Source organism: Hordeum vulgare, chromosome 2H (assembly GCF_904849725.1).
Source record: "Hordeum vulgare subsp. vulgare chromosome 2H, MorexV3_pseudomolecules_assembly, whole genome shotgun sequence".
Classification (NCBI taxonomy): domain Eukaryota; kingdom Viridiplantae; phylum Streptophyta; class Magnoliopsida; order Poales; family Poaceae; genus Hordeum; species Hordeum vulgare.
Window position 1 is genome coordinate 632,859,253 of NC_058519.1, and position 22,798 is coordinate 632,882,050.

Consider the following 22,798-nt stretch of genomic DNA (forward strand, 5'->3'; position numbering starts at 1 on the left):
CTTGTAAGGATATAGATGATCTTAAGAAATTGCTATGCAAGTGGAAGGAAAAAAATCTTTGAATGCTAGAATGCAATATGATCCCATGTTTGCTACTTCACCTATTTGTATTACTGATAAGGATTACGAATTCTCTGTCGATCCTGAGTTAATTACTTTGGTAGAATATGATCCTTTTCATGATTATGAACCTGAAACTATTGTGGCACACCTTACTAAATTGAATGATATAGCCACCCTATTTACTCATGAGGAAAAAAATCGTTACTATTATATTCATCAGCTTTTTTTGTTCTCATTAAAGGGTGATGCCAAGATATGGTTTAATTCTCTTGCTCCTCGTTGTGTGCTTAGTCCCCGGGATATGATTTATTACTTCTGTGGAAAATATTTTGCTGCCCATAAGAAACAAGCTGCCTTGGAGGAAATATTTAAATTTGTGCAAATTGAAGAAGAGAGTCTCCCATAAGCTTGGGGGAGGCTTCTCCAATTACTTAATGCTTTGCCTGATCACCCTCTCAAGAAAAATGAAATACTTGATATCTTTTATAATGGACTAACCGATGCTTCTAAGGACCACCTAGATAGTTGTTCTGGTTGTGTTTTCAGGGAATGAATTGTTGAACAAGCTGAACTACTATTGAATAATAGATTGAGCAATGATAATGATTGGACTATTCCCGAACCACCTCCAAAACCAACTCCGAAGAAAAGAGGCACTATATTCCTCAGTCCTGAAGATATGCAAGAGGCAAAGAAATCTATGAAAGAAAAAGGCATTAAAGCTGAAGATGTTAAGAATCTACCACCTATTGAAGAAATACATGGTCTTGATAACCCGACACATGTAGTAGAGGTAAATTATCTTTGTATATTTTATGAAGGTGATATTCCTTATAATAAGTCTGCTAGCCAATGCTTGGATGAATTTGATAACTTTGTTGTTAAACAAGAAAATTTCAATGCTTATGTTAGTAGACAATTGAAACATAATGCTTACATGCTTGATCGCTTGGGTGAATATATGAGTAGAACTGTGAATGGCCTTAGGCTTATTAGTAAACATGCTTCCATGGTAACTACTCAAGTAGAACAGGTACTTAAGGCACAAAATAATTTGCTCAATGAGATGGCTAATAAGAACAATGATCATTTTGTTAGAGTCGTGACTAGAGGTGGTAGAATGACTCAGGAACCTTTGTATCCTGAGGGTCATCCTAAGAGAGTTGAGCAAGATTCTCAAAGAGTTACTGTTGATGTACCTGGTCCTTCTAATAAAAAGAAAAAGAATGATGATATGACTTTGCATGCTGCTAGTGAACCTGTTATGGAGTCTCATGAAAACCCAAATGATACCTCTATTTCTGATGTTGATACACAATCTGGTAATGAACATGAACCTAGTGACAATATTAATGATGATGTTCGTGTTGATGCTCAACCTACTAATGACAATGATGTGGAGATTGAACCTGTTGTTGATCTTGATAACCCACAACCTAAGAATAAGATATATGATAAAAGAGATTTTGTTGCTAGGAAGCATGGTAGAGAAAGAGAACCATGGGTTCAGAAACCCATGCCCTTTCCTCCTAAACCATCCAAAAAGAAAGATGATGAGGATTTCGAGCACTTTGCTGAAATGTTGAGACATGTTTTGTTACGTATGCGCTTAACTGATATTCTAAAAATGTCTCCCCATGCTAAGTACATTAAAGATATTGTTACTAATAAAAGAAAGATACCTAAAGTTGATATCTCCACCATCCTTGCTAATTAAACCTTTAAGGGTGGAATACCAAAGAAACTGGGAGATACCGGAGTACCTACTATACAATGCTCCATTAAAGGAAATTATGTTAAAACTGCTTTATGTGGCCTTGGAACTGGTGTTAGTGTTAATGTCGTTCTCTTTATATCGTAGACTTGACTTGAATAAATTGACACCTACTGAAATCTGTCTTCAAATGGCTGCTAAATCAACTGCTTTACCTATCGGTATTTGTGAGGATGTGCCTGTTGTGGTTGCAAACGTTACTATCTTAACGGACTTTGTTATTCTTGATATTCCCGAGGACGACAGCTTGTCGGTCATCCTTGGTAGACCCTTTCTAAATACTGCAGGGGCTGTTATTGATTGCAATAAAGGCAATGTTACTTTTCATTTCAATGGTAATGAGCATACGGTACATTTTCCAAAGAAACAATCTCAAGTTCATACCATCTGCAAGATAGTACCCCTTTGTGTATTCATGCTCGTTTATAGTGTAGTTACAAGTAGGAGCATCACCACTAGCAAGCCTAGCAAACAAATGAGACCGTTGCAACACATTGATATCATTGAGAGTACCCGGCATACCAAAAAAGGAATGCCAAATCCGTAAATCCTCGGATGCTACGGCCTCTAGCACAATGATTGCATCACGAGACTTGCCATAATACATTTCCTCCCATGCCTTTGGGCAATTTTTCCAAGTCCAATGCATACAATCTATGCTTCGTAGCATGCCAGGCCACACTCTTCTATCATTAGATGCCATGATTTTTTTGTGTCTTCCTCGTTGGTAGTGGGTTGTGGCATCCTTCTTTCCTGTAATAGAATTGGATGTAAGTTTGTGTTTGTAGGCTGTTGTTGTTTGGAATGTTTCATCCTTAGTTTGTGTCTGGACTGGATTGTGATTTCTTTATATGAAATCGGTGGGAGATCCTCTCTTTTGCTCGAGTGAAAAATCCAAAGCAGTACTGTTTAATTTGATTTGTCAGTCTAGAGAATGACATTGGGGGTCTACCAGAAAGGGGGGAAAGTCTATACTCTGTTTCCTTTACCAAGAGACAAGGCGACGAGTCACGCACGCTTGTGTGTATTCCTCCCGGTGCTTGTTGCAGTGATTGGTAACTGTAATTTAGTGCACATATTCGCTGTCACTAGTAACCTCTAGCACTGATTAATTTACTTCATCTCATTCAGGAAGTGCTAGATTTGATCACAAAAGTACACACTGACCAACTCGCATACATAGTATAGTACTATGAAGTCAACATGGTCAGACGAACGTGATAATCTCTCTAATCTTATTATTGTTCATAACGCGAGCTAACCCCTTGCACAATGTCCTTCGTTAGCTTCGTCTAATGGACCTTAGCTGCTCTGGATCCTGTCATCGTTCTTCCCACTGAAGATCCGGTTGAGGATCGCCGCCAGCCTGACGCCACCCTGAGCGATCCTCTTCTGAACGACCGGCAGCGCTTTGAAGAAGTACTCATCTGCATGCATTCAGTTTAGTCCCAAGATGATTGATCGACCACACTTCTTCCATAGAAACCATATACTATGTTCATCACTTCTTATTACCTTCTAAGTTGGAGCCATGGTCAGCGCCCACGTACGCGGGGCACGACAGCTCCGCGCTCTCCTCCGCATACCTGCAAACATTAGCTTCCGTCCATCAGCTTCTGAAGATTCAGAGCCGCGGCTTAAATTCGACTTATGCAGATTGCTTTGCTATGGTGAGCTTAATTACTTGTCAGCACAAGTCGTCGTTGGAGTATAACACGCTGCCCATTGGTTCTCTTCTCGACACCACTCGTTCTGTAGGAGAAAAGAAAAAGAAACTCACAAACTCAATCAAAGCTCAAGGTTGAGTGAAGATGAAGCCTGAAGTGATCGATAAGCTTACGGTAAGGTTATGCTTGATGGCGTTGATCATGGTTCTCATGTCGTCCTTGTAGAACCTGTTCATGGCCGTTTCGATGACGTTCACGTCCCACACCTGAAGATTTGTTTGACATGACAGGCGAACCAAGAAGATCAATGCATGGGTCCGGTTATAAGTGCTCGTTGATTGCACTGTGCAGCGGAGCGTAGTTACCTTGTGGAGGTTGGTCTTGGTTGTGTTGTACCAGGTGACGACGATGGTGTTGCCGCCGAGGTCGGCGGTGCGGCCGCAGTGCATGGGCTGGTGGATGTCGCCCAGGAAGTGCGACAGGAACAGCAGGCTCTCCGTCCGGTTATCTGAATGATACACCATGCGATCCGCGGTGAGACAAAGTTGTTGTGTGCTCCGTCAGTAGGTTTCAGTGTAAGTACATATGCTTACACGGGCTTGAGGAGTCTTGGAGGGCGGCGGTGTAGTTGTTGATGCCTCCGACGACGCACATGTCCTTCTCCCCTTTCGTCCCGTGGCAGTCCCCTGTTGAGTTCATTCAGATAAAAGGAGGTATCACTATCAGTGGCGTGTCCCGTTCAACAGATTTGGTTTGCTTCTGTAACATGCGCCCCGTATACAAGCTCCTGTAGTTGAAACCAGAGACGGGCGGCAACAAGTGGAAATACTTTTCAACTAGTACTAATATTAGTCACTGACACGAAACCGGATTCAGTTTTGCCATTTGAATAAGAAAGCAGTACTGAGTATTCCAAAATTAACACTAGATTAATGCAGTTCATACAATGAGATTCGTGCAGGTATAAAATATTTGTATGATATGATTATGGACCAAGAAATATGGCTAGTATGGTGCTTGCAAATCGATTAAAAACTACTCCGGTGGAGTACTAGTAGCAACTAAAAATTTCAGGATCTACAACAACACAAGCTTATGGAGTCAAAAAGGGTTCAGACAGACTTGAGAGTGCATCTATGTAATGTAGGACAGTAGGGGAGGAGCGAGCACGTACTGGCGTAGCTGAACTTGCAGTCGCCGGGGGTGTCGGCGAAGTGCAGGGAGCCGGACCACGGCATCTGGCGCCGCACGGCGTCCGGCCACGAGCACGCCGCCGCGAGCTCGCCGTCGGCCCACTCCGGCAGGAGCCCCTTCACCGCCGCCGACGCCTCGCCCGTCAGGAAGCCCTGCACGGAAGAATCGATCTCATCTCAGCCCCGGCATTATTCAGCTCACCCGCAAAACAAACAGATACGACTGACCATTGACCACCAGAGCTGGTCCGGTGGTTGACGCACGCACGCACGTACACGTACCTCGGCGATCTTGCAGGTCATGTAGTGGCCCTCCTCGCCCCACGCCCGCGCCGCCGGAGCCCTCGCCGCCGCCGCGGCGGCCAGGAGGACGGCCTGAAGCAGCCGGAGGAACCCCATCGCTTTCCCTAGCTTGGCCCTCTCTCTGTCCTTGCTGAAAAGGCTTTGCGTGTCCTCTTTGCGTGTTGCTGCCGCAGTAACTGACTGTGTGGCACGCCGACTCGTTTATAGTAGTACAACCGCACCGCCCACATGATAAAACATGACAGATTTCCGCGTGGTGGTGGAAGTAGAAGTGGATTTCACTTTCACCGGTGTGATGCGCGACATTGGTCCCAGTAAACAAGAGGTAGGGACTGGACTGGTAACTGGTTCGACCACCCACGTGAAGCTCGATTGCTCGGGGCACGCGACGCGAGCATCTCCCCTGCCCCTCTGCTCTCAACTGCAGGGAGTCATGGTGGCTGCAATTATGGGAGCACTCTGCTCTCAACTGAACAACGATAGTAAAGTACAGAGCATGCGTGCACACGCCTCTCTTAAACATGGATATTTTCCAGGATAAGGAGCGCGCCCGACTGGAGTTCTGGATCGGAGGTGCCCAATTGCACGGTTGCTGCATGCCATTTGCCAAGTTGAAAGCTGGCGTGCAGTAAACAAATATGCAGGTGTAGATCTCGACACGGTGTTCAACTTCACCATTCAACAAAAAAAGTAATAAGGGCATCGCTCACCTGCAATTCAATGTTATCCGCGTACATTTTAAAATAAATTTAAACTGACCGAACAAACTTCATCCAAACAGGATGATTTTCATATAAATCGAAGCGCTTTCATTATATTTTAGATAGTTTTTACTAAGAAAAAGGCCGGACCTAAACCTAGACTACAGCGGCCACCATGATCCAAGTCCTTGTTGTTCTCTTCCAGCTATCGTGTCCTCCATCCCGTCATCTGCATGAGCGGTGATCGGTGACGATATGACCCGTAAAATGAAGGTGTGGTCGATGGCGAGGAAGAGTAAAACATTGAAGATGAATCGGCCCACATAGGGCATAATGCCCCGTCGCCTCCCATGCCCTACTCATCATTGACGGAGTCCGTGCTCAGTCCGTCGCCATTGGACGTGAGTTCCACGACAAAAATGAAGGGGCCAACAATGTCATCATCCTAGCGCAGCCACACAGAGTTTAGCAGTGTTCTTCTCCGCGATCACCTCCGCATCCAGCTACGACGCATGTTTGTTGCGAGCAGTTCGTTGAGCGCGGGCGGCCTCATAGAAGGTCAGCTGCTCGACGACGAAGTTGGGATTACGTTATACATTTTCCGTATACACCAAGACCATTTTTTGTACATGTTTATCAGTTTACAATTACATGATTAACATTTCTTCAATTTTATGTTTTCATTTCTACTTTTTTTCATATATATTATACATTCTCATATAAATCTCAAGCATTTTTATATATGTTTAATACTTTTAAACGAATTGTTAACATTTAAAAAAATATATGTTTGGAATATTATTTCCAAATGCGTGTTTATTCTTTTCAAAACATACACTGATTTGTTTTTTGTTTGTTTGATACAAAACATTTCTTAAACGTCACCAAAAACGCATGATTTGTTTATTCACCAAATAGGGTGAGCAAAGCCTAAAGTTTTTTTCTACGGCCTACGGGCTGGCTTGGTAAGGACCGATATGGTTATTTCTTTCTTTTCGATTTATTGTTCTTTTTTTTTGGTTTTTTGTTTTGAAATATATTTTTTGAAAATGCATGTAGTTTTTAAAACTACATGTAATTTTTAAGTAGTTTATGATTTTGAAGATAAAATGATTCTTTGTGATATACTCCCTCCAGTCCAAAATGATGGTAGTATAAAATTATTTTATATTTTGGGACAGAGGGAGTTTTCCATAGAAAAATTGTAGTCCACGTGTTAAGGCTGGTCATAGTGGGGGGTAACATATAGTAGTATCATTTATATGATACTATTGTATGATACTACCTTCGTAATGCATAGTATCATAAAGTTGTATTATAGATGACCTTATTTATTGACATGCATGATACTACATATGTTACTTTAATCCTCTTTCTTTTAATTATCTACAATATCAGCATATTTGCTATTTCCAAATACATGATACTATCTTAATTACTTCTACTATGGCCAGCCTAATGTGCAAGCCTATTCGTGCACGCGAAGTCATTGTGAACTGTTCTACCAGCAACCAATCCATTGTCCATGCATGCATTAAGATTCATGCTGTGGATATTCTATTCTCATTTTTTTGCTATACTCCATCAATACAGCTAGTAGCCCCCACCTTTGTCCTTGATATGACCGGTATGGCAGCATGTGAGAACCCACTCTCTCCCTTCTCTCACACATAAATCCACTCTTTTATTTCACCCTAGTTAATTAAACCATCCATATTATTTTAAATATAAGTTTAATTTTAAAATAATTCATATATTTGAACTCCTGGCGCCAATACCTTTAGAACTAGACCAATCTTGGATAAATTTCAAACATGTTTTAATTTCAATGTTTCACATTTCATATGTGAAACAAACCCATTTCACTAGAAAAAATGTGAAAAAACATTTTTCATAGAAATATGTGAAACCAAGCTATTTCATAGAAAATTTTCTACCCAAATATGAAACTAAAATGTCAGCTCTTGAAATTGGTTATTTGAAAATGTGTACCAGTTTATTTCAATAGAGTCAAATATGTTATTTTTCAAAATTGTACAATTAAAATAGACGTGATTTTTATGAAAAAACCAGTGGAAAATGAATTTAAGGTTCTTAATTGTGAAATAGTAAATATAGAAAGTGAAATTGTAAAGTATCATTATGAAACTATTTTTGTGGGTGTCTTACCCCCCCCCCCCCTCCTCTCCGCGACCGCGTCGCCCCCGCGGGCGACCGGCCGCAGCCAACCTCCCCCTTCCTCTAGCCCCGCCCTCTTCCTCTCCTCTCCACCGCAGTCGCTAGCACCAGCGACCGGTCTAGCCCCGGGTTCGCTGGTGGCGGCGGCCCCCAGCCCTTCCCCTCCACGTGGCCCTCTGACGCGGGGCGGAGCTGCACCAGGGGGTGCTCGTAGGCGGCGGCGTTTCAGGTCACAGCGGGGCTCCCCTACGCGGCGTGGGCGGACGGATGGGCAGCATCGGCGGCGGCGGGGTGATGCTGCAGCGCAATCTGGTAGCGGCCTCCCGGCCCAGATCTGGGCCCTACGAGGCCCATCTGGGCCTGGACGGGCCAACACGGAGCGGGTTTGCGGTAGAAATTCTGGGAGTCGGGCGAGAGGCGATGAGCGGCTGGGTGCTGGTGACAGGGGCGGGCCCACCTCAATTCAAGGGTACTCGGTTGAATACCCATTAATTTTGACAAAAAATTAGGTATACATATTGTATATATACTGTTATGTATAAAAAAACAAAACTGATATGTTACGGATGCTAGTTAAGGAATTAAGCCCAACACATAGGCTCCTCAATCCTCGGGCGCACACGTACATGGCCCATAGCTACTCGGCCCAGCCGCCCACGAAAACGCATCTCAACGACGTACGCGTACATCGTGGCCGAAACATAGATCCATCAGAAGCTCGACGAACCGCAGTCTGCAGGCCAGCCGCCCCTGGTCGCCGCGGCGTCGCGACAAATCCCTTGCTCCCCGGCGCTACCTGATGTGCAAGCCTACGACCCTGCATCTGTATGGCTGCATCCCTTCTGTAGTGCTCTCTTTTCTGATCTCTAAATTTGAAGAAATAGGCAGCAGGCAAGGGGCAACAACCAACAGCAACAACAGATCGCTGATTCAGGTTCAAAGCCACCACGGCAAGTTAGATGGCACCCATAATTGCTAACTGGATGTACTAATGCATCGATTTTAGAATTGGCCGATTCTTAGTGGCACTGAAATCTGAATTCACCTCATCAATAAAAGAAAGAAATCTGAATTTATCTGTGACTATAGGTACAGACACGTTTTCTTCTCGCCGTTTGTCCAGCAGGCTGTTGCATGAGCAGAGTTTGAACTCTTAAGTAAGTTATTTTCACCACTTGTCTTTCTTATTTAATTATGGTGAAATTAAAGACTAGTTTGCAGTCAATTATGCATTGTATAGACATGAGAATTTGCAGTTTTATGTACAAGTTTGTAATGAGAGAACCAAGTTATTATCAATATTTATGAATATATTATATTATGTGGTATCTTTTATATAGTTCAAAACTAGTATAATATGCTTCTAGAATTGGATATACGCCCAAAAGGAAGGCCCTAGACTATCAAATATTTTTTTTCAAAATTGAATACACAGTTGTTAATTCCTGGGCCCGCCCCTGGCTGGTGACGCTGTTGCCAGCTCGCTGCAGCATGGCTGGCAGGGCTTAGCGGGCCCGATTGGGCCCCGTTGGGCCAGGGGTGGCCTGGTATGCCCTGCTGCCGTGTTCGGTCGGTGACCACGGCAGTGCCGTAGGCGCGGGCCTCCCGCACGTTTGCGATGGCGGTGGATCTCCTACCGCTTGATTTTGGTGTTATGATACGTCTTCAACGTATCTATAATTTTTGATGGTTCCATGCTATTATCTTGTCAACTTTGGATGTTTTAAATGCATTAATATGTTATTTTATATCTTTTTTGGGACTAACCTATTAACTCAGTGCCAAGTGTCAGTTTCTATTTTTTCCGTGTTTTTGATCTTTTTCAAAAAAGAATATTAAACGGAGTCCAAACGAAATAAAACCTGCGGATGATTTTTTCCATAACAGAAGATACGCAGGGGACTTGGGAACCAAGGCAGGAGACCTCGGGGGAGGTCACAAGTCCCCTAGCCGCGGCCTGGGGAGGGGGGCGCGCCTAGCATGCTTGTGGGCCCCACGTGGCTCCTTTGCCCTACCTCTTTCGCCTATAAATTCTCTAAAATCCCGAAACAAAAGAAAAGAACCACGAAAATACTTTTCCGCCGCCGCAAGCTTCTGTCTCCGCAAGATCCCATCTGGGGACCGTTCTGGTGCCCTGTCGGAGGGGGATTCGGACACGGAGGGCTTCTTCATCAACATCATTGCCTCTCCGATGATGCGTGAGTAGTTCACCACAAACCTTCGGGTCCATAGCTAGTAGCTAGATGGCTTCTTCTCTTTCTTGGATCTTCAATACAAAGTTCTCCATGATCTTCATGAAGATCTATCCGATGTAACCTTCTTTTACGGTGTGTTTGTCGAGATCCGATGAACTGTGGATTTATGATCATATTATCTATGATTACTATTTGAGTCTCCTCTGATCTCTTATATGCATGATTTCGTATCTTTTTAATTTTCTTCGAGTTGTGGGTTTCGTTTGGCCAACTTGATCTATAATTGTTGCAATGGGAGAAGTGCTTGGTTTTGGGTTCATACCGCGTGGTGTCCTCACATAGTGACAGAAAGGGTAGCGAGACACGCATCGTGTTGTTGCCATCAAGGGTAAAAAGATGGGGTTTATATCATATTGCATGAATTTATCCCCTACGTCATGTCATCTTGCTTACGTCGTTACTCTGTTTGTTATGAACTCAATACACTAGATGCATGGTGGATAGCGGTTGATGTGTAGAGTAATAGTAGTAGATGCAGAAAGTATCGGTCTACTTGTCTCGGACGTGATACCTATATGTATGACCATTGCCTTAGATATCATCATGACTTTGCGCGATTCTGTCAATTACTCGACAGTAATTCGTTCACCCATCATAATACTTGCTATCATGAGAGAAGCATCTAGTGAACACTATGGCCCTCGGGTCTACTTCACATCATCTATTCAGATCTATAAAATTACTTTGTTGCAATTTTCATCTTCAGATCTCACTTTATAGCGTTGGGTGCAAAGTTGTTTATTTTTGCGCAGGTACATTGGTGTCCCATCTTGATACTTCTACTGGATTGAAACCTTGATTCTCAAACTGAGAGAAATACTTATCGCTACTGTGTTGCATCATCTTTTTCCTCTTTAAGGAAAAATCAACGCAAGCTCAAGAGGTAGCAATAAGAATTTCTGACGCTGTTGCCGAGAAATATTCAAAGTGAAGCATATCCAAGTACCTATCGCAAACTCATCTCTTGCATTTACATTATTTGCCTTTTGCCTCTCGTTTTTCTCTCACCCATTTTTAAAAAAATAAAATTTACAAAAATATTTGCTTTTTTCGTTCGTCATTTTCTTTCGTTTGCTTTCTGTTCGTTTGTGTGCTTGTCTGTTTGCTAAATCACCATGTCTGAAAACACGGCCACCAGGGCGGTCACGCGGCTGCCGCCTTGCCCCGACGCGCTGAGCTCCAGTGCAGCGCTCCCGTTCGACCCACTGAGCTCCAGTGCAGCGCTCACGTTCGACCCGCGGACCAGCGAGCACAAGGTGGTCAGGCTGTTCATGCACTCGTGCTACGACAGGCAGCTCAGGGACAGGAGGAGCCTTGTCAAATGCGAGATGTACACTCTTGGGGGTGACCGGTGGAAGCCTGCTGCCGGAGGAGCGCCGTCCTCCGGAGACGCTCAAGCCGCCGTCGGACACGCATGTTTCCAGAAGCTGCCGCCGGTGTTCGTCAATGGTTCTCTGCACTGGCTCCTCCCTCCGTTGCTTCAAGAAACCATGTCCATCATGTCCTTCTCCATCACAGAGGAGGCTTTCGGATGGGTCCAGCCGCCGCCCTTCGTAGCGTCGGGTAACTCACACTTGGTGGAGCTTGACGGCCACCTGTGCATGGCCCGTGACCTTCGTGCCGATTCACCTACCATGCTGGAGATATGGAGGCTGCTGCAGCAGGGCTCTACTGCCTCTGGTGATTGGTCCCTGGATTATCGCATCGATTTGTCGGCGCAAACAACAAGAGAAGTTGTTATCGAGCTCGAAGAAATTCGTGTTGAGCCTCAGGTCGTCAGAGTCCTTGGTGTTACGGGCAATGATAGGTCGTCGGGGAAGAAGATCATCATTGGCACGACGGCGCAACACGAGGTGCATGCCTGCGATGCCGCCTCCGGAACGACCGAAACCATTTTCTCAGTCGAGGACACAAACCTAGGCTATCAAGCCGAGTCGTCTTGTCTCCATCTCTGCTTGTTCAAGGAAAATCTTGCTCCGGTCCATAGAACAGACGAGGAGAGATCATGGTCATCTCCCGTGGATAAGGCTGTCAAGGAGATCTTGGTCCTTTTTGGATCCATGTGCTAGAGTTAGTTTGAGCTAGTCGAGGCTCAAATAGCTCTAAAGTATCAAACATGAGGGTTAGATTAGAGCTAGTTGCATCTAACTCACTCAAGAAAACTATCCAATCCAAGAGGTGCTAATTGGAGCTAATTTTCATGGGGCTCACTAAAAAGTTACTTTTCTCTCTCTATTCTATCAACCAAGATGTGTTAATTGGAGCTAGTTCTTGTGAGTTCCATTAAAAAATCGCTTTTCTCTCTCCATCAAGTATATCTATTGTCAATCTAACCCTTGTTGGAATTAAACACGAAAGAACGTGGCCATGTCGGATTCAATACATGCATGTACGTATCCGGCTAGGTTTCGAAGCAATGACCGTATAGGAGTAGTATTAGCAGGCTAGCTAATATATATACGCGTGCACCTCACCCCTTGTAATCAGATCGAGATAGAGCAATAAAGAAAACTAACAGGCACGATACGTGCCTGAGGCAATACGCCAAGTGTCTCGCGTTTTGTGTGTTGCTTCTACCGTAGTTGATCGATCAAGGCTAGCTTTACACACAGGGTGGGTCGATCTACTTCTTTGCACTGCGCTGCATCGTGTATCTCGGTGTAAAGTATCTCGTCGAGTTCGTCAGCGAGCTTCGTTCGTCATCGTCGTTCGTCGTCGGTCGTCGCGTGTCGTCGGAAAGTACTCGACAACACGGTCTGGGCCAACAATTGGTATCTAGAGCAAGGTTGATCTTCTAGTAACGGAAGATCATGTCGAAGGACGACAAGGATAAGCAGCTGGCGACGTACTCCGGTGCGGCTAAAGTATTTGCTGCTCCAGCGAGTTCGTCGTACCCACGATTTGACCGCGAGAACTTCGGGGTCTGGAAGGCACTGATGGAGTGTGGTCTCCGCGCCAACGTGTTGTGGGACGCAGTCGATCCAGGAGGCGACGCTTTCAAGAAGGGGGGAGCCGAGCACTGGAAGGATCGGCAGGCGGCATCGGCGATTTACTCGGTGATGTCGATGGATGTCCTCCAACACCTGATCGCCAAAGAAACGGCGAAGGAGGTGTGGGATACCTTGAAGCTCATGTTCGAGGGACACGACCGCGTCAAGCAAGCCAATCTCCAAACTCTCTTAAGGAACTATGAGACTTTGGTCATGGGCGACAATGAGTCCGTGGACGCGTTCGCTTCACGCGTTGCTACTCTCGTCAATCGGATCCGCGCACTTGGAGAAAACCTCACGGAGGCCTCGGTTGTCCGTCGGTTCTTGCGCGCGGCTCCTCCCCGGTACCTGCAAATTGTCACGGCGATCGAGCAGTGCGTCGATCTCGCGACACTCTCCATTGATGATCTCGTCGGACGCTACAAGGCTCACGACGAGCGTATGCGGTATAGTCTCGGGGACGGGAAGAATGATGAGCATGTCATGCTCACGCGGGCTCAGTGGCAAGCGTTGGACTCAAGGAAAGGAGGTGAGGTCTCAAGCAAAAACACTCGCCAAGATCGTGCGCCAAACGAACAAATTCAGAAGAACGCCAGTGACGGCGCTCCGAAGAAGAAAAAGAAGTTCGACAAGCGCAAGATCAAGTGTCACAACTGTGGCATAATGGGGCACTTCAAGTCGGAGTGCAAGAAACCACCGAAGGAGAAAGCTTTCATGGCCAAGGAAGGCGATGATGGCGACATGATGCTCATGGTCGAAGTATGCGAGCTAATGGACGAGGATAGTCCAACTCCTAAGGCGCCAGCTACGGAGGTTGTTACGCTCATAGAGGAGGCAGTTTTTCTTCATGACAAGAAGAGGATAAACTCGGCGAGGCACGTGTGGTACCTCGACACGGGAGCTAGCAACCACATGACCGGCGACAAGGACCAGTTTTCTGAGCTCAGACTTTCGGTGGGAGGCACGGTTCGGTTCGGCGATGGACGGACCGTTGACATCGCAGGGCGAGGTACTGTCCTGTTTGAGGTGAAGAATGGCAGCCACAAGGTACTCACGGATGTTTACTATATTCCCAAGCTAAAGAGTAGCATCATAAGTCTTGGCCAGCTCGAGGAGCGTGGTTGCAAGATTGTGCTCGAAGATGGCTATCTATGGGGGTATGATCGTCAGAGGATGCTAATTATGAAGGTGCAGAGGTCACCGAACAGACTTTACATCCTCAACTTGTCTCGTGTGGATCCAGTATGTCTCTTGTCGAGCATGGATGACTCGGCATGGAAGTGGCACGCACGCTACGGACATCTAAATTTCCAGGCTCTTCGGCAACTTGGACAAAAAGAGATGGTACGTGGTCTACCATGCATCGAACATGTCGACCAAGTGTGCGACGGTTGTCTTATTGGGAAACAAAGGAGGGCCCCGTTCCCAAGAGAGGGAAACTTTAGAGCGAGTAAAGTTCTTGAGTTGGTCCACGGAGATTTGTGCGGGCCGATTACACCGGCCACCCCTGCCGGAAATAGATATTTCCTGCTCATCGTCGACGACTTCAGCAGATACATGTGGATTGTGTTGTTGAAGACGAAGGATCAAGCTTTGGAAGCCTTCAGGATAGTAAAGATGGCGGCCGAAGTGGAATCCGAAGCCAAGATGAAGGCCCTCCGTACCGATCGAGGGGGTGAGTTCAAGTCTCGTGAATTCACAAGATTCTGCGAAACACACGGGATCAAGCGGTATCTTACGGCTCCATATTCACCACAGCAAAATGGTGTTGTGGAGCGGAGGAACCAAACTGTGGTGGCGATGGCACGGAGCATGTTAAAGAGTAAAGGCATGCCAGGGAAGTATTGGGGTGAGGCGGTCAATACGGCCGTTTATTTGCTGAACCGGGCTCCAACCAAGAGTGTGGTTGGAATGACGCCATACGAAGCATGGTACGGACACAAGCCCGCGGTTGATCATCTTCGTACTTTCGGGTGCGTGGCGCATGTGAAGACAGTGGCGGGGCATACTAGCAAATTGGCGGATCGGAGTACTCCAATGATAATGGTTGGCTATGAAGCTGGCACAAAGGCGTACCGTGTGTGCAACCCGTCGAACAACAAGGTGGTTGTGACGCGTGATGTGGTCTTTGAAGAAGCGAGGTCATGGAATTGGAACTCCACCGAGCAAGTATACCCGTCATCAGATGACATTTTTAATGTCGTTTACGACGAACCTGAACATACAGAAGCTGACGATCAACTGAAGAGGTCGTCGGGACAGAGCGATCCTCCGAACGCAGGTGCTACTGAAAACACGCCAGCTAGGTCGGCCGTGTCGCTTGAGCCCGCGATCAGCACGTCCTCTAGCGATGCTGGGTCTACATGCAGCCACCGAGGCAAGGGAGCCATACAAGCTGCAGCCTGCAGCACGCCTGACAGTGTCCCCCATAGCGCTGGTAGCCCAGGCCGTGGCACCTCTCCTGGAGGTTCACGTGATGGTGGTATGACCCACAGTACACCAAGCCACGTGCATGGGGCTGATGGTTCTCTTGTACGTGCACCAGTTTCACCTGGTTCACCTCGTGGATGTGTAGCCAGCCCAGGGGTGCTCCAATCGCCAGAAATCGGAAGTGTGGCAACTTCAGCAGAAAATTCTTTGTCTTCGACGAAAGAGGAGACGAGGGAACGCCCGCCAACACCAGTACGTCTGCGATCAGTGGTGGATTTATATCCGAAGGAAACATTTCAAACTATAAATCCGGTGAAAATTAAGAGAAGAGGACGACAATGTTTGCTTAGTGTCGAGGAACCGACAAAGTTTGAAGAAGCAAACACGGAGGAGTGTTGGCGTCGTGCTATGGATGAGGAGTTGGGGTCGATCCGAGACAACAAAACATGGGAGCTCGTGGATCCTCCCAGCGGCCATAAAATTATAGGGCTCAAGTGGGTGTACAAGGTCAAAAGGGATGCCGATGGAAATCTTGTGAAATACAAAGCAAGGCTCGTAGCTAAGGGATACGTGCAAGAGCAAGGTGTGGATTTCGAAGAAGTGTTTGCTCCAGTTACAAGGATGGAATCGGTGAGGCTAGTTATAGCTCTTGCGGTTCAAGAATCTTGGAGGCTACATCACATGGATGTAAAATCCGCGTTTTTGAACGGGGAGTTGGAAGAAGAAGTTTATGTCAAGCAACCACCGGGGTACATCAAAGATGGAGAGGAACACAAGGTGCTGAAACTACACAAGGCATTGTACGGGCTATGTCAAGCTCCTCGGGCATGGAACATCAAGCTTGACCGTACACTGGTTTCTCTTGGTTTTGAGAAAAGTCCACTCGAGCATGCTATGTATAAGCGAGGCAAAGGCAAGGATCGTCTCTTAGTGAGCATCTATGTCGACGATCTTTTGATAACCGGAGCACATGAGGAGGAGATTGCTAGATTCAAGCTACAAATGAAGGAGCTATTCAAGATGAGTGATCTAGGGCTCTTGAGTTACTATCTCGGGATTGAGGTACAACAAAAGCCTGAGGGGATCACACTATGCCAGGAGGCATATGCAAAGAAGATTCTTGAAAGTTGTGGCATGGAGGACTGCAAACCAACTTTTGTTCCGATGGAGCCTCGTCTTAAACTTAGCAAGAGAAGCAAAGCACCCGTGGTTGATGCAACGGAGTATAGGAGTGTGGTCGGAAGTCTAAGGTATCTTGTGAATACACGACCAGACTTGGCCTATTCCGTTGGCATAGTGAGTCGCTTCATGGAAGCACCCACGAAGGAACATTGGGCAGCTGTGAAACATATACTCAGATACATAAAAGGGACAACAAACTTCGGTTGTGTCTATTTGAGAGGGAAGAAGAAGGAGATGGTGGAGCTACTTGGCTATAGTGATAGTGACCTGGCAGGAGATGTGGACGACCGTAAAAGTACCTCGGGAGTGGCATATTTCTTGGGCGGGAGCATAGTGAGTTGGCTATCACAAAAGCAGAAGGTGGTCGCATTATCATCCTGTGAAGCGGAGTATATTGCAGCTGCAACCGCGGCGTGTCAAGGTGTGTTTTTAGAAAGGCTACTCGGTGACCTCACACACAAGGAACCGAAAGGAATGGTGCTCTATGTTGACAACAAGTCTGCGATTGCTCTATGTAAGAATCCAGTGCATCATGACAGGAGCAAGCACATTGATACGAGGTATCACTACATACGGCAGTGCGTGGAAGAAGGCAAGATTAAAGTCAACTACGTTTGCACCGATGATCAGCTTGCAGATATCCTGACCAAGTCTTTGGGACGACAGAAGTTTACAGAGATGCGGAGAAGGATCGGCGTCCAAGCTGTGAAGTGAGGACATCGTGTTTAGGGGGGGTGATTGTTGGAATTAAACACGAAAGAACGTGGCCATGTCGGATTCAATACATGCATGTACGTATCCGGCTAGGTTTCGAAGCAATGACCGTATAGGAGTAGTATTAGCAGGCTAGCTAATATATATACGCGTGCACCTCACCCCTTGTAATCAGATCGAGATAGAGCAATAAAGAAAACTAACAGGCACGATACGTGCCTGAGGCAATACGCCAAGTGTCTCGCGTTTTGTGTGTTGCTTCTACCGTAGTTGATCGATCAAGGCTAGCTTTACACACAGGGTGGGTCGATCTACTTCTTTGCACTGCGCTGCATCGTGTATCTCGGTGTAAAGTATCTCGTCGAGTTCGTCAGCGAGCTTCGTTCGTCATCGTCGTTCGTCGTCGGTCGTCGCGTGTCGTCGGAAAGTACTCGACAACACGGTCTGGGCCAACAACCCTTTCATCCAAACACCTTTTTAACTAGAGTTAGTTTATGATCAGTCATGAGCTAAAAACTAACTCTAACTTCTAGCTAAGTTAGAGTATTCAAACAGGGCCCTTGCTCCGGCTTCCTGCTAAATCTGTCACGCGATTCAAAACTGTCTGCAGGCAGTGGCGCGGGCTGATCGAGGGTGACGCCTGCATGCGCTCATACCTAGAAAATGGACAAGGGGCCAAACATCATGCTCGTGGGCAAGGGCACCGAACGGTCGCGCTTCCGATTCACCCCGCTGAAGAAATGACTTTCCGAGGGATCCAAGTCCAACGAAGGCGCAAGACTAGAGACCAAGGTGGTTTGCTCCAAGCCTTGCCATGGCTTGAACCTTGTAAGCACCGAAGAAGAAGACTATCTTTACAACCCTTGCACAGGTTACTACTACAAGATCCCTTCAGACCCGGAGTCATTTGCGCGTACGCCATGGGAAGAAAGGCCCGGTGATGGTTACGCCGGCAGACAGAACTCTGCCTTCTCAATTGGCTTGGGTTTCAATCCGTTGAATCAGGAGCATATAGCTATATTCATTTTCTACCAGCAGAAGGACTTCGGATCTCGTGGTTAGGGTTTTTTCATTGTTCTGACCCACGAGACGGAAATAATGCACAGAATAAACTCGATCTGAAACTATTTCACGATCTAACCCTTTTAGAAACGTCAGAACCCGTGACGTTGCTGGTGTACATAGAAACGTCAGTCTATCGTGGTGTTTCCGGTCCACATTCAGACGTCAGTCTAGCTCGCGTTGCAAATCACCTAGAAACGCTGTTGAGAATAAGTTTCAGTTTCAGTTTTAGCTCGTCAGGGTTTTAGGTGTCGTAAAATTCAGTTTCGTCAGAGTTGTTTTAGTCAGACGATGACGCGATCTGTGCGTCCGCGTCGCGAGTCCTTAGGAGAGCCGTGCGCTCGATCCAAGTCGTGGGATGGCACGACTTAGTCGGGATCATGGCGATAGCCACGGCAAGTTTGTTATTCCCTGCATAATAAGAGGAAGAAAAACGCCAGAAAAGCAGTAAGTTGAACACTGCACAAAATCTCCTGAGTTCATCAGTAGTTTATCCTCTTCCCTGCGCGGATTCCACCTTCGTTCGATAGCGAGTGAGTAGTGGTATAGCTGAAAATTGGTATCAGAGCTTTGTTGATCCATACCTGTCAGAGGGATGCCGAAGATTGGAGGAGGCGACGCGTCGAAGAAGGCCGCCGACGGCGCTGACGACGCGCCCAAATCCACTCTGTCCCTCCCGCGCTCCGGGCGTGATCTCGGCGGCGGCTCGGGCACGGCGTGGCCCACGCTGACGAGGACTAACTACAACTCGTGGTCGCTGCTGATGAAGGTGATCCTTCAGGTGCGACACCTGTGGGACGTCATCGACACCGGAGTAGGCGACTTCGACGACGATCGCATGGCACTGGAGGCTATCCTCCGGGCCGTGCCGCAGGAGATGATCCCCATGCTCGCCATCAAGGACACGGCGAAGGAGGCATGGGACGCAATCAAGACGATCCGAGTAGGGGCTGATCATGTCCGCGACTCGAAGGCCCAGAACTTCCGCAAGCAGTACGAGGATCTCAGGTTCAAACCTGGTGAGTCCGTCGATGATTTTGGGTTGCGCCTGCAGGAGCTCGTCCATCAGTTGGACGTCCACGGCGACCCCATCGACGACAAGAAGGTGATTCTCAAATACCTGCGGATCGTGCCGAAGAGGTACAGGCAGATGGCGCGGTCGATCGAGAGCCTCCTCGATCTGAACACCATGTCCATCGAAGAGCTCACCGGGCGTCTCAAGGTCTGCGAGGAAGACGACGACGATGAGCCGGCGGGCGCCGCTAACGACGGCCAGCTGCTGCTCACAAGGGAGCAGTGGCGCGCGCGTGAGAAGGAGGACACTCCCTCTGGGAGTGGCGGTGGAGGTGGAAACCGCCGCGACAAGGGACGCGGCCACGACGGCGCGCGTGACAAACCGCGGGGGGGGGGGGGGCACAGGGGCTGCCCGCGATGACAAGTGCCGCTACTGCGGCAAACTCGGGCACTGGGACCGGGAGTGTCGCAAGAAGAAGCGCGAAGAAGCCCACCTCGTGAAGGAAGGGGGCGAGGAAGAGCCCGCGGCATACCTTGCGGCACAACTGAACCTCGTCCTCACCGTCGACGCGTGGGAGCAGGACGGCGAGCGGGTGTTCCTGAACGAGGAGCAGGCGATCGTACGGCTCGGGGAAGACCAAGAGCCGGTCGACGTTCCCTGGTACCTTGACAGCGGCGCATCGAACCACATGACCGGCAGCCGCGCTGCTTTCGCTGATCTGGACACCAAGATCGTCGGCACCGTGCGCTTCGGCGACAACTCCATCGTCGACATCAAGGGGCGCGACACGGTGGTGATCTCGGTGAGCAGCGACGAGCATCGTGCTCTCACTGATGTCTATTTCATCCCCAAGCTCAAGACCAGCATCGTGAGCCTGGGGCAGCTCGATGATAGCGGGTGCCCGTCTTCGATCCGCGGCGGCTACATGACGGTGTGGGATCGGCAAAACCATCTACTCGCGAAGGTACCACGCTCGCCAAATCGTCTCTACAAAGTCAATCTGAAGATTGTGCAGCCTGCTTGTCTCTCTGTGCGCCGTGGCGACACGGCCTGGACCTGGCACGAACGCCTCGGACATCACAACTTCGGCGCTCTCCGCACCATGTCCTGCAGCGGCATGGTTCACGGCCTGCCGAAGATCGGTCACGCCGACCAGCTATGCGATGCTTGCTTGGCGGGGAAGCAGAAGCGCGCGTCCTTCCCGCAGGCGGCAAAGTTCAGGGCGACGGCGCGTCTGGAACTTGTCCACGCCGACCTCTGCGGGCCGATCTCGCCGGCAACCCCGGGCGGGAAACGTTACTTTCTCCTGATGGTGGATGACTACAGCCGTTACATGTGGCTGGCGATGCTCTCCACCAAGCACGAAGCGGAGATGGCGATCAGGCGCATCAAAGCAGCAACAGAGGTTCAGAGTGGGTGCGTGCTACGCACCCTGCGCACTGATCGGGGAGGGGAATTCACATCTCGCTCCTTCGACGATTTCTGCGCCGACAATGGTGTCCAACGCCACCTCACCGCGCCGTACACTCCACAGCACAATGGTGTTGTCGAGCGGCGGAACCAGACGGTGGTCGCCTCCGCAAGAAGCATGCTCAAAGGGAGAAGCGTTCCCAGTGCGTTTTGGGGGGAGGCGGTGACGACAGCAGTATACCTGCTGAACCGCTCCTTCACGCACGCAGTCGACGGCAAGACTCCCTTCGAGCTCTGGCACGGGACGTCGCTGAGTCTGCATCATCTCCGCGTATTCGGCTGCGTCGTCCACGCCAGAACAGCGCGGCCACATATCAAGAAACTTGAAGATCGAAGCAAGAAGATGGTGCTGCTTGGCTACGAGCCAGGCACCAAGGCGTGGAGGGTGTTCGATCCCCTGACCCAGCGTGTGCACGTCACTAGGGACGCTGTCTTCGACGAAGCGGCGTAATGGAGCTGGGAGGGCGCCGGCATAGAGACGCAGAACGGCGACTTCGACATCGCCTACACTCCACCGACTACGGGCCTACGCGGCTCAGAAGGCGCACATGAGAGCGCACCAGCCCCGCCACCGAGCGCTCCAGCGGAGGTAGACGACGAGGATGACGTGGAGGCGCCACCTGCTACGCCTCCGCCAATGGAGACACCCGCAACTCCTCCCGTCGCTACACCGCCTGTGCCACCGCGTGCAGGGGTGGAGTTCGCCACACCAGGAGCCGACAACACACCCACTGCGGAGGAACGGGACTCTCCTATGCGAAGGTATAGAACCCTGGCAAACATAGAAGAAGAGCTAAAGCAGGATCTCTTCCTTGCAGAAGGGGAGGAACCTGCAACACTTGCAAAGGCCCAGTCCGAGGCAGGATGGCGGGCGGCAATGGCCGAGGAGATGGCCGCGATCAAGGAGAACAACACGTGGGAACTCGGCGATCTCCCCGCCGGCCAACGTCCCATCGGGCTCAAGTGGGTCTACAAGCTGAAGAAAAACCCGGCGGGAGAAGTGGTACGGCACAAGGCGAGGCTCGTCGCTAAGGGGTACCCACAGCGCGCCGGCATCGACTTCGACGAGGTCTTCGCTCCAGTGGCGCGCCTGGATTCCGTGCGCGTCCTCGTCGCCGTAGCAGCTCACCACAGCTGGGAGGTGCACCACCTTGACGCGAAGAGCGCATTCCTGAATGGCGACTTGACGGAGGTGGTGTACGTCTCCCAGCCCCCCGGCTTCGTCGTCAGTGGCATGGAGGGCAAGGTGTTGCGCGTGAAGAAAGCGATGTACGGTCTTCGTCAGGCACCACGGGCATGGAACTCCAAGCTCGAGCACACTCTTCGTTCACTAGGGTTTACCCGATGCCCCTCTGAACATGTTGTGTACGCTCACGGAGGAGAAGGCTCGCGTCTGCTGCTGGGAGTATACGTTGACGACTTCAGCAGAACGGCAAGGTCACGCTCTGCCAATCTGCATATGCCGCCAAGCTGCTGGAGAAGGCAGGCATGGTGGACTGCGCTACAGCACAGGTGCCCATGGAGCCGCGCCTGAAGCTTAGCAAGACAAGCTCAAACCCGCCGGTGGACGTGACGCTCTACCGCTCCATCGTCGGCAGTCTTCGCTACCTGGTGCACAGCAGGTCGGACATCGCCTTCGCTGTGGGGTATGTGAGTCGATTCATGAAGAAGCCCATGACAAAGCATCTGAGCGCTGTCAAATATCTCCTCCGCTACATCGCTGGCACCAAGAACTACGGGTACGTGATCCATAGCAGTAGCAAGCAGCTCAAGCTCGTAGGTTATAGCGACTCGGATCACG

The 22,798-nt window shown here is 48.8% G+C and overlaps 1 protein-coding gene across 1 annotated transcript; it reads right to left on the minus strand.

The window, feature by feature from the left end:
• Nucleotides 1-2,942: 2,942 nt before the first annotated feature.
• On the minus strand, nt 2,943-5,169 carry LOC123431020 (endonuclease 4-like). The gene is made up of 8 exons (XM_045114840.1): nt 4,980-5,169; nt 4,679-4,850; nt 4,098-4,190; nt 3,870-4,012; nt 3,678-3,770; nt 3,522-3,589; nt 3,353-3,423; nt 2,943-3,264 (listed from the first exon to the last, which is right to left on the minus strand). The coding sequence occupies exons 1-8, from the start codon at nt 5,094-5,096 to the stop codon at nt 3,140-3,142; spliced, it is 882 nt and encodes a 293-aa protein (XP_044970775.1). The 5' UTR covers nt 5,097-5,169; the 3' UTR covers nt 2,943-3,139.
• Nucleotides 5,170-22,798: the final 17,629 nt, after the last annotated feature.

Excerpts from the sequence above, each read along its gene's own strand:
- LOC123431020 (XM_045114840.1), bottom strand. The coding sequence starts at position 5,096 with ATGGGGTTCCTCCGGCTGCTTCAGGCCGTCCTCCTGGCCGCCGCGGCG. Across the intron at positions 3,771-3,869 it reads CCAAGACCAACCTCCACAAG|GTGTGGGACGTGAACGTCAT; the intron begins GTAACTACGCTC and ends ACAAATCTTCAG. Across the intron at positions 3,265-3,352 it reads CCATGGCTCCAACTTAGAAG|ATGAGTACTTCTTCAAAGCG; the intron begins GTAATAAGAAGT and ends GAATGCATGCAG.